This window comes from Carcharhinus amblyrhynchos, chromosome 17 (assembly GCF_965287045.1).
Source record: "Carcharhinus amblyrhynchos chromosome 17, sCarAmb.v2.hapA, whole genome shotgun sequence".
In the NCBI taxonomy this organism is placed as follows: domain Eukaryota; kingdom Metazoa; phylum Chordata; class Chondrichthyes; order Carcharhiniformes; family Carcharhinidae; genus Carcharhinus; species Carcharhinus amblyrhynchos.
Genome location: NC_137340.1, coordinates 48,771,681 through 48,785,629, shown reverse-complemented (window position 1 = coordinate 48,785,629; position 13,949 = coordinate 48,771,681). Strand labels below are relative to the sequence as shown.

Here is a 13,949-nt window from a genome sequence, read left to right as displayed (position 1 = left end):
TTCCTGGCTTGGGCCTGTATGGAGTTTGCATATTCTCCTTGTGTCTGCGTGGGTTTCCTCTGGGTGCTCCGATTTCCTCTCATGGTCCAAAGACATGCTGGTTAGGTGCATTGGCCATGCTAAATTCTCCCTAGGTGTACCCGAACAGGCGGCGGAGTGTGGCAGCCAGGGGATTTTCACAATAACTTCATTGCAGTGTAAATGTAAGCCTATTTGTGACACCAATAAATAAATTTAAAACAAATCAAATCAACATGATTTGCCTTTAATAAATCTTTGCTGCATTTCCTTAATTGGTTCACACTTGTCCAAATCATTGTTTAATGTATCCCTGATTATCTTTTCTAAAAGTTTTCTTATCACTGAGGTTAAGCTGACAAACTTGTGGTTGCTGGGTTGTGCCCACACCTTTGTTTTTGAATAAGGGTGTAACATTTTTGGATTCTGAGTCATTAAATGATAGGGTGCATAATAGATACTTTTGCACTCACTCTGATAGTGAAATTAACAAGTGTTGACGGGTCAATCCTGTTCTGCCCGACATCCACACACACACTTCCCAGTAGAATTGTACAATGATCAGAAGTGGCAAACCCTAGGTAATATCATTTCTCAGTAACCCAATCGTAACACAGTAAGTAGCCTGGCAATGCCAAACGCAATCCTAGCTCGGATCATCTGAAGGATAGCACCCTTGGCAATGCACCCAAGCAACAGACAATCAGCATTTGAAAGTCTGGGCAGGCACCTTATGTGCCCATTTGTCTGTCTAAATCAACCACAGATCAAGCTGGGGCTTTAGATAGGCACCAACACTCTTGCCTAAAACAGGTGACAGACTATTTTGATGTACACATTGAGGTTTAACAGCTGTGCTAAGACCCTGACTGCGATTTTCAAGGGGAAATGGGTGAAGCACAAATAGCCCATGCCAGTTTAATTTCTCCAGGTAATGAGAGACCTGGTCAGTGATCTTAAAGTGATTGTTGGATGCCTCTCTCTCTCAAAGGGTGGGATCTGGGGGTGGAGTGGGGGGGGAGGCATTTCGATTAAATTTTATTGTAGGATCACAAAGTTCAAGAACTCGCCACCGAAACCTTTGGCCCACCACCGACCTGTCCTTGCCCCCCCTCTGGCAGCTCACCAAGAAAGTAATGGAGGGATTGGAACCTAAAAATGGTTCCAAGCTCCGAACTGTTGTGTTGGGTGTGTACCATAAGAACATTGCCATTATTGTGCCCACTTGATAGCCAAGGCAAAAATCTCACCCTATGTGTTATTTACCCACTGAGTATCTGAGGAAGGATGTCCTTGCTATAGAGAGAGTACAGCAAAGGCTTACCAGGCTGATTCCTGGGATAGCAGGTCTGTCATATGAGGGGAAACTAAGTCAGTTAGGATTACAGTCCCTGGAGTTTAGAAGAATGAGAGGGGACCTCATAGATACCTGTAAAATTCTAACAGGGTTTTAGACATTAGATCTTGCCCGTCATACAGACAAAGCATAACGTTCATAGAGAAGGAAAGGGAAGAGTACAGAATGTCGTGTTACAGTCATAGCTAAGGTGTAGAGAAAGGTCAACTTAATGCGAGGTAGGTCCATTCAGAAGTCTGATGGCAGCAGGGCAGAAGCTGTTCTTGAGTCGGTTGGTACATGACCTCAGACTTTTGTATCTTTTTCCTGACAGAAGAAGGTGGAAGCATCGTGTAGTTTTAAGGTAACATATTTTCATTTGCTCTTGACAACCACGATGTCAGTAGAGGTTCCATCATGCCTTTATCCTCGTAATGGAATGTCACAGTTGGGCATGCATGACTACTGTCAAAATATGTAATCTTAAAGTAAAAATAAGATTGATGTCTGATACTAGGAATGCATGGTTCTGATTGACTGGGCTTGACATCAGTATTTATGTCTGAATTTCAAAAGGAGATGGGGAGATTAATCGGCAAACTATCCTTTTTTCATTAAAATAAAACATATTTCAAGAAACTTCTCGACACGTGAGAAGGGTAAATAACAAAATCTGGACTGGATAACAGTATAAGACGGAGCTCAAAAAGGACTGGCTAAGACCTTGCCAGCTTTGATCATTCTAATCCTTTATATCTGATATCTGATTGATGCTGAAGATTTTCAATTAGTAGAAATGTTACATTTCTGTACATATCGAGGCCCCTTAGGCCTGATAAACAAAAAGAATATTATGCAAACTTTACAGCATTTCCAACACCATAACAGCAGCTACACTTCAAACGTACATGGTTGTAAACTGCTTCTGGATGCCCTGAGGCTGTGAAAGGTGTTCTATCTAAGTTGCTTCTTTCTTTTTAATTCCGTCACTGCGTTTTAAACAAAAACCTTGCGCAGCTCAGTGAGTAATACTCTCACCTCTGAATCCGAAGTCCTGGGTTCATTCTCACTCTGTAGACGGCACCCAGCTCCTGGGCTGTGCTGAGGGAGTGCTGCAATGCCTGAGGTGACATCTTTTGGATGAGAAGTCAAACCAAGGCCCGTCCTCCAACCTCGATGTCAAAGATCCCAAGGCACTATTTCAGAAGACAGTCGGGTGGCCCTCATGTTCTGTGTAACATTCTCACCTTGGGTCACTGTCTGTGTGGAGTTTGCACATTCTCTCCGTATCTGCGTTTCCTCCCACAGTCCAAAGATGTGTTGGTTAGGTGGATTGGCCATGCTAAATTGCTCCTTAGTGTCAGGAGGAATTCATGGGCTTATGGCCTGGGTGGGATTGTGGTCAATGCAGATTCGGTGGATCAAATGGCCTCTTCTTCACTGTGGGATTCTATAACATTTATCCCTCAAATAACATGACTATAAAACAAATTTCGGGTAATTGCAGAGCGTAGGGTCTGGACACCATGTCCTACGGTCTGCAATTGCCGCCTTAGACCTCTTCACCTCTGCCATCCTTTCTCCTTTAAGATGCCCCTTAAAACTATCATTTTGACACCTAATGCCTCCTTATGTGTCTCCTGTGTCGTACCTGAGGCACTTTAGTACATTAGAGTACAAACCAACACGCTGGGGGTTACTATCAACCAGTATCTGAACCGGACTTTGACATATAAATACTGTGGCTACGAGAGCAGGTCGGAGGCTGGGAATTCTGCAGAGTAACTCACTTCCTGATTTTTCAATCCTTGGCCACCATCTACAAGGCTCAAATCAGGAGTGTGGTAGACTATTCTACACTTGCCTGGATGTAGAACAAAGCAGCCCTGCTTGATTGTCTCCCCTTCCACAAACATTCACTCCCTCCACAATTGTCAAAGAGCGGCAGCTGTGTTTACTATCTACAAGATGCGCTGCAAGAACTCACCAAGACTCTTTAGTCTGCACCTTCCAAACCCACAATTATTACCACCTAGAATGACAATGGCAGCAGACACATCACCACCTGCAAGTTCCCCTCCAAGCTATACTCCATCCTGATTTCAAAACTTATCATTATTCCTTCACTGTCGCAGGGTCAGGGTCCTGGAATTCCTTCCCTAACAGCACTGTGGCTGTACTACATCACATGGACCACAGTGGTTCAAGAAGGCAGCTCACCACACTTTCTCAAGGGCTATTAAGGATGGGTAATAAATGCTGACCGAGCCAGCGATGCCCACATCCTATAATGAATGATGTTGTTGAGGTTGTTCTGATCATATTTAAATTGTGTCAGCTTATTGAAACCCTCAATGTCTCTACTTACTAAGCGTTCAGTATCTGAATGGCTAATGGAGACTTGGGAAACTTCAGTTGGCCAATGTGTTTAATATGGGACTATACTCATTGGAATTCAGAAGAATGAAGGGAGATCTTATAGAACCATACAAGATTATGAAAGGAATAGATAAGATAGAAGCAGGGAGGTTTTTTCCACTGGCGGGTGAAACTAGAACTAGGGGGCATGGTCTCAAAATAAGAAGCTGCAGATTTAGGACTGAGTTGGGGAGGAACTTCTTCACACAAAGGATTGTGAATCTGTGGAATTCCCTGCCCAGTGAAGCAGTTGAGGCTACCTCATTGAATGTTTTTAAGGCAACGATAGATAAACTTTTGAACAGTAAAGGAATTAAGGGTTATGGTGAGCGGGTGGGTAAGTGGAGCTGAGTCCACAAAAAGATCAGCCATGATCTTATTGAATGGTGGAGCAGGCTCAAATGTTCAGATGGCCGACTCCTGCTCTTAGTTCTTATGCTCTTAACATGGGATCAGTCACACAATATCTTCGTGTTTACATTCTAAAATAAGATGTTAATTTGGTGTTAAAAAAAATCTTTCAAGTGGCTTATAAAAAGTAAGCCAGTAAGCACGGAACTATGCAAAATAATAATGCACTTTATTCAGTTTGGGTGCCTAAACTGATAAGAAATGTTTTGTGCAGTTTACCTGATATGGCTATCTGTCTGTGATAACCGAGAGTGGTGACAGTGGCAGGGAATTGTTTTGGGTTTCTTGTGTTTTTTTTGTCTACAGGCTGTAATTTTGGCTACTAAGAAATTTGGAATGAAAAGTTAACAAATAAATTCTGCAAAGCCAGGCAATGGGCCTTATACATCCAGCAACCCTTCCCAGCAAGCACTCTGACTGCACGTGGGGCCTTGTCAGTGGCATGAGGCCTGACAAAATTTGTCTTTATCTGCATGTCATACACTGGTCAAAAATAAAAATGGGATAAATAATGCACTTGATGCTGATTGCAGCTGCAAAATCTAGAAAGTGTTTCACACTGATGTACCTCACCTTGAGGAGCAGAAAAATATCGAGGATAAGAACACGACACAGCTGAATGAAGCCCCTTATCAGATGATGTCTGTGGTAAGTACTTGGGAGTTATGTGACCTCACCTCAATCATATGATAAAACCACAACCTTTGAACTGGCTCATTCATCCCATAAATACTCTTCTTAACTCCATAGCAGGCTCATGAGAAAATACAGACGCAGTGTTTCTATGGAGTTCACTGTCTTTCGACTTTTGCAAAATTGTCACATTTTTCTCACACATTTCAAACATGCCAACATAAAAAAAATTGCTTGTTCATGTGGCCATTTTATCTCCTTGTTTGTAGAAAGCCTAAAACAGCCCCTGCCACACCCAACATGGCCGATAGTGATTCCACAGACACTAAAATTACAGCTCCTGCCCCACTCAAGATGGCAGTCTGTCATTGGACTCTGATTATGTACAAAGTAAAACACTTTTGTGCTATTAAGGAAGATTTAGTGTTAAGTACTATTCACCAATCCTGAGATACTGAAGCTGTTTTCAGCAAGACCAGGCCAATATTCAGGCTTAGGCCGATAAGTAACAAGTGACATTTGTGCCACACAAGTGCCAGGCAATGACCATCTCCAACAAGAGAGAATCTAACCATACCCCTTTGACATTCAATGGCATCACTATCGCTGAGTGCCCCACAATCAATGTCCTGGGATGGGGGTGTGGGGTTACCAAAGACTGAGGGTTGGGGTTGGGGAACTAATCAGATAGGGGGTAGTCAAGAACTAGGGGTCAGTCTGCTGGTCGTCAAGAGTTTGGGGATTGGGGAGAATTGAAGGGGATTGGAGGATCAGCTCTGTTGTTACCTAGGAGACTATGAATTTTCTGTCTAACGTTTCCTGATTGGCTATCCCAGTAAGTTAGTTGGAACACTCCAAAATGAGTAGGAGACTTTTGCAGAGTTTCCTGGGGAGTAGGGAAATTAGCATTGGAAGTTCAAACTTCCTGGGTAATCCTCTCGGAGATCAATGTGTCAGGACATTCACAGGGTCCCATTGCGCACCTTTAGTTGCACATCTGGTCTCTCATGACCCAGAAACTGGAATGTCCAGGCCAGAGAATGGTTGGAAACAGAACGGAGGCTGTTTGGCCCATCTTGTTCCTGGTGCTCCTCTGCAAGATAATCTCAGCTAATCCCACTCCAAGCCTTTTCCCCAAAGCCTTACAACTTCTCTTAGTTTCTTATCCTATCCTTTTTAAGGATAAGGATTTCTCATCCTTAATTGCTTATCCTATTCCCTTTTCAAAGCCCCAGTTGCCCTTGCCTCCACCACATCCAGGCAGTGCCTTCCAGTCCCTAACCACTTGCTCCATGTAAAAGTTTCTTGTTGTTACACCGTTGGTTTCTTTGCCAATCAATTTAAATGGCTGGCTTCTTCTTCTCAACACCTCCACCAGTGGGAATAATTTCCCTCTCTAGACCTCGCAAGAGAGAGGATGTGCCACCATATCAAAGAAACATAACTTATACTGAGTCAAAATTCTCAGGCGTTTGGTTCAATCCCAAATATGGTGATGGGTTTCTGAAGGTTTAAGCACTGGATTAACAACAACAAAACAATTGGCCTCAATGTTTCTGAGCTCGGAAAGGAGAAAAAGAACCGAAATGTGTTGCTGGTTCTGCCTGAAAGAAAGAGAAGAAAGATTTGCATTTCTATTGTGTCTTTCAGGGCTTCAGGCTGTCCTAAAGCACTTCACAGCTGATAAAGTACTTTTGAAGTGTAGTCACCAGTAGAATGTAGGAAATGTGCTGCAAGGTTCAACAGGCAGTGATGAAATAATGAGCAGATAATTTGTCCGAAGTAGTCATTACATTGGCACGCACAGAAATTTTGCTGGAAAGTATGTGTGTGTGTGTATGTACATATGTGTACACATGTGTCACGGGCAGGGAGGACACCAATGGCTTGGGCTGTAGGGTGCTCCATTGCCATCCTCATTGTCAAATACATTCAAATCTCATGGATGAGGAAGGGCCACTAGATACTGCTAATGGTGCTGCAAGCACTAACTACACATCAACAAGAGTCACTGCCTTCAGGAGTATACCAGAGATGTCTAAAAGTAGGGAGTGGATAAAGTACACACCCTCACAGACGACATGCTGGCACAGTGGTTGGCGATGCTGCCTCACAGCGCCAGGGACCTGGGTTTGATTCCTGGTTTGGGTCACTGTCTGTGTGGGGTCTGCACATTCTCCCCGTATCTGCGTGGGCTTCCTCCGGGTGCTCTGGTTTCCTCCCACAGTCCAAAGATATGCAGGGTAGGTGGATTGGCTGTGCTAAATTGCCCCTTAGTGTGTGGGGGACTAGCAGGGTAAATAAATACATGGGGTTATGGGGATAGGGCCTGGATGGGATTGTTGTTGGTGCTTGTGGTCAGACTTGATGGGCTTAGTGACTTCCTTCTGCACTATAGGGATTCAATGATTTCTATGATCACCCTGGAGAGTTACAAAACACGAGTTGAGGCAAAGAAGCTTTCTGTTCTTGTTACTTACCAGAGGGTATGTAGGAGTGACCGTAAACACTGTGCTGGATTTTCCTTCTCCTGCCGTGATGGGGTTGGCATGAAACCAGCTCTGCACAGTGCCCAGCGTAGTGTTCACCTCTTCCAATAGAGTTTTAAGTTTGCCATCCTCCACAAACATTTTAATGCCAGAAGAAGCCATGGCCCCTTCAGCCCACAGAGTGAAGTCATAGTTGTGGACACAGCCTGCAAAGGGCCAAGAATGAAGAGATATTGGATTACAGTCATGTGCGATCAAATGGCTTCTCATTGATCACTCATCAGTTATTCATTGTGAGTAGTATTCTTTCCCTTGACACCAAATGCACTGAGATTCTGAATTAGCACCATAAACTGTCACCATGGAGATGTAACCAAAATAATTAGCCAGCATTTCTTGGTATAATCTGATCCTGAGAGCAGGATCTGTTTCAATCCTATATGGAGTTGACATTCCTTCTGAATCCCAACTACAGGAAGTCAACTTTCCAATGCTCGCTCCGACATGACCCCTCACCAACCAACAAGCTCAAATGTTTATCTGTGCGCATTGACGTTCTGCACTGCCCATCTCCCTCACTCCGTGTATACTCCAGCACCATATTTCTATACATATTATTATATGTGATTTTTAAAATATGATTGCAAGTTGCAACGTAAATAATGTGACCCGATCCTAAAAATTCTGGGTTATTTTGGTGAAAATGGAGTATTGAACCTTGGTTCAGAAGCCAATCCCCCATCTATAATGTTGGCCAGAATTCTCTGACCTCATTACAGCTGGGATTCTCCAGTCCCGCTGCTGTGAATGGAGATTTGGCTGAGCCTCTAATTCTCCATTCTCACTGGCAGCAGTAGCGGGATGTGAACGGCCAGAGAATTCCGGCCATTGTTCTTACGGGAAAATCAGTTCCGAATTCCGGGAGGGTGATTCTCCCTGCCCGCTGTGCTGCTCCAGCAGTGCAACAGGCCGAGAGATATCAGAGAGGCCGTTTAGTGGACTTCCCGCTGGGTGCCACAGCCTGCGTGCATCTCGGTGTAGTTGATCTCCACATTTGAGTCTGTATTTGAATCCCATTAGCGAGACAGAAGACTCCGGCACTACTGGCCTCTTCTGCCAGGAGTGGTTCATTCCAGCAGGATTTACAATAGCTCCCCACTAATGGGAAGCTGGTGACCCAGACCCCTAGGGGGAACAGAGACCATTGAGGTTCTCCCCAGGAGCTTGTGGGTAACATAGGCCCCCTGGGCATTGCCAGCCTCGCAATGCCAGCTTGGTCCCCTGCCACTACCCAAGGGGCAAATTGGCAATGCTAAAGGGCAATTTGGCATTGCCCATGGAGCATCGGGCAGTGCCAAAGGGAGAAGGCCAGAGGAAACAGGCCATATTGGGATCTGGCCTATAAGGGGGAGATTGATGGGATCGTCCTGCCTCCATGGGTGGGGTTGGTCTGCCGGTGGGGGAGAGGGGGTTGGGGAGATTGGGGCTGGTGGGAGTTGGGAGAGGGGGGCATCTGTGCTGTCCCAGAGACGTCGGGAAGGCCAGCAATCGGGGGAGGGGGTGTGGGCAGGAATCAGAGGGGCAGGGATAGGGTGTTGCTGTGCTTGAGCTGGTCAGCGATTGGGAGGCCGGCAGTTTGGTGCTACTGCACATGTGGCGAATGTGGTGCTGCCAGATCGGCGCGCGCGCAGTGGCTCGCTCAGCGCTATGCTGCCAATCTCTTGGATGGGAATAGGCCCTGACCCGGATTCTCAGTGTGAATCTCCCTGAGGTACTCTGCAGTGCTCCGAGTGTGGGAGATTCATTTTGAAAACCCCACAAATGAAACCAACTGGGGTTACTCCAATTTTTGCGCGAATTTGGCACTTAGAATTTTCTGGGGAGAATCCTGGCCCTGAAGTTTCAACTTAAGATGTAGTTTTCTGAACCAACTGTGTCGTAAGTCCAAGGACTGCCTGTATTTTGTTTTTAATTTGATTGGATGACTTAGAAACAAATCAGAATAAAGAAAGACTAAAATTTATTTGCCGCACAATTTCCTATTTGTTCAAATAAATATCACAGTACAGTTTCCTAATGAGTAGACTGATTGAGTTATTCAACTTTCATACTATTGAGCGTATTGCAGAACAAACACTGGGCCCTTGGCAGCATTAAAGTGACTTATAGTGCTAACAAAGAACAATTTTTATCTACAGTTACTAAATTAAAGGTGCATTACCTAATGGGATTGTGATATGTTCACTGCGATGCAGTTCAATTGAATTTATGTCATCGTACGGGGTGATTGCCTGAGCTTCTCATCAGGGGGTAGGTGGAGCCATCTCATCACACCCCAGAAAAAAAACCTCTCAGAAAGTGAACGTCACTGGCAAGGCCAGCAATTTATTGTCTCTGTCTCGTTGGCCATGAGAAGATGATGGTAGCAAGCCTCCTTTTTGAGCCACTGTTGTGGTTTCATTCAACTGAGTGGCTTCCTTTCCCTCAGAGTGCATGTTGATGCTGGGACTGGAGATGGATACAGGTTAGGACAACGGGGGAGAGTTTTCCCGTCCTGCGCGCCATTGGAATTGTGGCGGGCATGAGGCAGACCGTGCAAGTGACCTCGGGCGGGATTTTCCGGTTTTGGGATGAGCGTGGCCGGAAAAGTATGCTTGCTTCCCGAAAGGACAATAGTGAACCATTGGAATTTCCATAACAATCCAACAGTTTCATGGTCACTTTTACTGATACCAGTTTTTCATTTCAGCTCAATTCAAATTCACAAACTACATTGATGGGATTTGAACTCTGAGCCCAGCCTTTTGGGATGGGGATTCTGTTTTTCTGGATGCAATCACCACTCTGTGCTTTCAGGGTCTCCCCACATTTGCAAAGGGGCCTCTCGATAGGCATTGCAGATGGGCAAACAGCTACATACCTACTGAAGAGCAGGGCTTTGGGTATCTCTCTTTTGGTTTCAATGAGTATGGCAGGCAGCCAGTTCTGGGGTGTGATGAGACGGCTCCACCTACCCTCTATTGCGAAGCTCAGGAAATCATTTTGCTCTTGAGAAATGGACGCAGCACTGTGGATTATCCAGGCCGATGGATTCAGAGGAGAAACAGTTCTCTCGTTAAATTCCTTTTCATTCATGGCTGGAGTGACTCAGCCTACTGGTTTTCTGCAATAAGATTTATTTGAAGCAGAATGAGAGACATCTTAATCACAAATGCAACCAAACCTCGTGACTTACCGAAAAGCATGGACCACTGGGCTGGAGGTCTGTGTGTCGGATATTGCTTTGGAAAGGAAAGGCTGTTCCACTCTGCCAGGAAGGTGAGGGAGTAGCTTGCCGGCTCCCTGGGTTGGCAGGCGATTGGGTCGGCAGTGATGGCCTGGGAGACGAGGAATGGCCAGATGAGAAGAGGATTCATAATACTGGCGTTTGGAATCCAGTGATCAATTCAGAGTGAGTTCTACATGGCGAAACGGAGCCTCAGCTCTACAGAACCCTGAATCAACAAACTCTTTGACCTCCTGGGGATGGAATTCTCTACTCGGGTTAATATTTACTAAAACCAAACTCTTGCAAAATAGATCCTCTCGAAGCTCCCATTTCATGCACCTTGGAAGGTGCAGGTCAGAAATTATCTTTCAAATAGGACTTTAGTTAGCTGGAGCATTGTGCCTAATTCTGGAGAAGTTGAGGCTATATTCTCCTCATGGTGCAGACGTTTAAGGGGAGATTTAATAAAAGTGAATCATAGAATCCCCACAGTACAGAAACCCTACTGATGACCATGGAACCATTGTCATTGTCGGGATAAACCCATCTGGCTTACTAATGTCCTTTAGGGAAGGAAATCTGCCATCCTTACTTGGTCTGGCCTAAATGTGACTCCAGAGCCACAGCAATGTGGTTGACTCTCAAACGCCCTCCAAGGGCAACTACGGATGGGCAATAAATGCTGGCCAGCCAGTGACACCCATGTCCCATGAATGAATAAAAAAAGCAGAAGGACACCATTCAGCCCATTGAGTCTGCACCGACAACAATCCCATCTAAGACCTACCCCCATTTTTACCCCACTAATCCCCTAACCTGGGCATCCTGGGATTCAAAGGTGCAATTTTGCATGGCCAATCCACCTAACCTGCACATCTTTGGGCTATGGGAGGAAACTGGAGCACCTGGAAGAAACCCATACAGACATGGGGAGAATGGGCAAACTCCCCAAGCCAGGTATTAAACCCAGATGTTTGGAGCTGTGAGGCAGCAGTGTTAACCACTGTGCCGCTATGCTGCCCTGCTTGAAACTTTGATGGAGTATATAAGGAGAAACTGATACCACAGGAAGGAGGGTCAGTAACCAGAGACAGGGCTCATGAGGGGCTCAGAGAGGCCAGGTAACATTTTCTGCAGTAGTTCCAGTGAAGGGTCGTGGGGTCAACTCCATTGAACAATATATCTAGGTGGACATTCCAGTGAAGTGCTGACTGAGTGCTGTACTATCAGAGGCACTGTCTTTCGGAGATGTCCAACCGAGATCCCATGGGATCTCTCATGTGAGTGCAAAAGATTCCTTGGCACTGTTCTGAAGCAGATCCGGGAGTTTTCCCTGCAGTCTAGGCTAATACTTTCAATTGAAATCACTGAAAAAGAGATTGGGCAGCTTAGGCCTGTACATTCTGGAGTTTAGAAGAATGAGAGGAGAACTAATTGAGGTGTACAAGGTGATAGAGGGGGATTGACAGGGTAGACGTGGAGTGGATGTTTCCTCTTCTGTGGGGCAGTCTAGAACGAGAGGTCATAGTTTTGGGATATGCGGCAGATAGTTCTTATGTTCTTAAGTTCTAAGACTAGGTTTCCTGGGAAGACAATGGCCTAGTGGCATTATCGCTAGATAATGAACCCAGAAACTCAGCTAATGTTCTGGGGACCTGGGTTCGAATTCCGCTGTGGTAGATGGTGGAATTTGAATTCAATAAAAAAAGTATGGAATTAAGGATAACCATGAAACCATTGCTGATTGTTGGAAAAACCTATCTGGTTCACTAATGTCCTTTAGGGAAGGAAATCTGCTATCCTTACCTGGTCTGGCCCACATGTGAGTCCAAAGCCACAGCAATGTGGTTGACTCTCAACAGGGATGGGCAATAAATGCTGGCCAGCCAGTGGTGCCCATGTCCCACAATGGAATGTTTTGCTGCTGTTTATGGGAGCTTCCCGAGCACAAATTGGCTGCTGCATTTTTGATGTTACAGCGGTGACGACACTCCAAGGAGGAGTTCATTGTTTGCAAAGTGCTCTGGGGTCTCGGGATGCTATGCAAGGTGGAATCTGAGTGCAGGTTAGTTTGTTAATCTTTTTACGAGAGTTGAGAAAGACCATTTGAAGGAAAATGTCGATGTAAAGAGATCATTGCAAAAATCAGTGCGGTGGATAGGTGATAGTATTGGGGTTGCGTGACGCAATTTCAGTCTCATGGATTCTTTCAACCTCATTACCTTATATGGTTCTTGTTCACCCGTTCTGTTTCTTTTGCATCAAGTTTCAACAAGATATATCTGATAAGGTTTTTTTCCTGTGTTCAAAAAATTACCTTTTTAAACATCTTCTTGTTTTAAATCAAGGCCTGTGCAGGCAATCTTATTTGGTAACAAGTTGTGATATTTCTGCAAATTCTGGTGTAATCTAAACTTGATTATTAACTGCACTGTAGAGTCCTTAATTCTAGATTCTCTTAAATATTGCATCTTGTTGGAAGACAACATTGTAGCAGTTGTCATGATGTATCTCTCTTGGTCACGGTTTAGTTCCAAACAAAAGATTAGTTTTATATCGAGCTTCCAGATAATTCTCCAACAAAGGAGGGCACTGTATGAAATGTTTATCACTGTGTTGCTGTAAGACATTATGGAATTATGGAATCGTGGCACTATGGAACCTACTTCAGCAATAAAAGGGGTGTGTAAAGCCATCACTGCAAGTCAGTCCTTTGTTCCCCTTTCCCAAATCAAGATACTGTTTCTTGGTAGTTCCTCTTCTCAAACCAGCTGTAGCCATGGTCATTAGTTTTACAACACAGTAAGAGTCCATTAGAAGATAATGAAGGGGATGGATAGGGTAGAGGTAGAGAGATTCTTCCCGCTTAGAAAGGATAGCAGGACTAGAGGGCACAGCCTCAAAAGAAGGGAGGGGCAGTTTAGAACAGAGTTGAGGAGGAACTTCTTCACCCAAAGGGTGGTGAATCTCTGGAATTCTCTGCCCGTTGAAGTGGTGGAGGCTACTTTGTTGAATATATTAAAGTCACAGGTAGAAAGATTTCTGTTAGACAAGGGAATTAAGGGTTATGGGGAGAAAGCGGGAAAGTGGAACCAATCCACTTCAGATCAGCCATGATCTTATTGAATGGTGGGGCAGGCTCGAAAGGCTGGATGGCCTACTCCTGCTCCTATTTCTTATGTTCTTATGTTCTTATATTTTAATCCTATTTTCCAGCAATTGATTCGGAGCCTTGGAATCATAGAATCCATACAGTGCAGAAAGAAGTCACTCGGCCCATTGCGTCTTCCCCGACTCCTTGACAGAGCACCTTACCCAGGCCCTATCCCCGTAACGCAATGTATTTATTTCATGAGTCCTCCAAATGCACACATCC

The 13,949-nt window shown here is 44.9% G+C and overlaps 1 protein-coding gene across 1 annotated transcript in view; it reads right to left on the bottom strand.

Annotated features, from left to right (window-relative positions):
- LOC145354239 (spondin-2-like) overlaps positions 1–10,721 on the bottom strand; it is a 37,738-nt gene extending 27,017 nt beyond the window's left edge. Inside the window, exons 1-2 of the mRNA XM_080205319.1 lie at positions 10,541–10,721; positions 7,297–7,511 (exon numbers count right to left, since the gene is read on the bottom strand). Coding sequence (XP_080061445.1) covers positions 7,297–7,511; positions 10,541–10,721 — 396 coding nt within the window. The remainder of the gene's footprint in view (positions 1–7,296; positions 7,512–10,540) is intronic.
- Between the last annotated feature and the right edge of the window lie 3,228 nt (positions 10,722–13,949).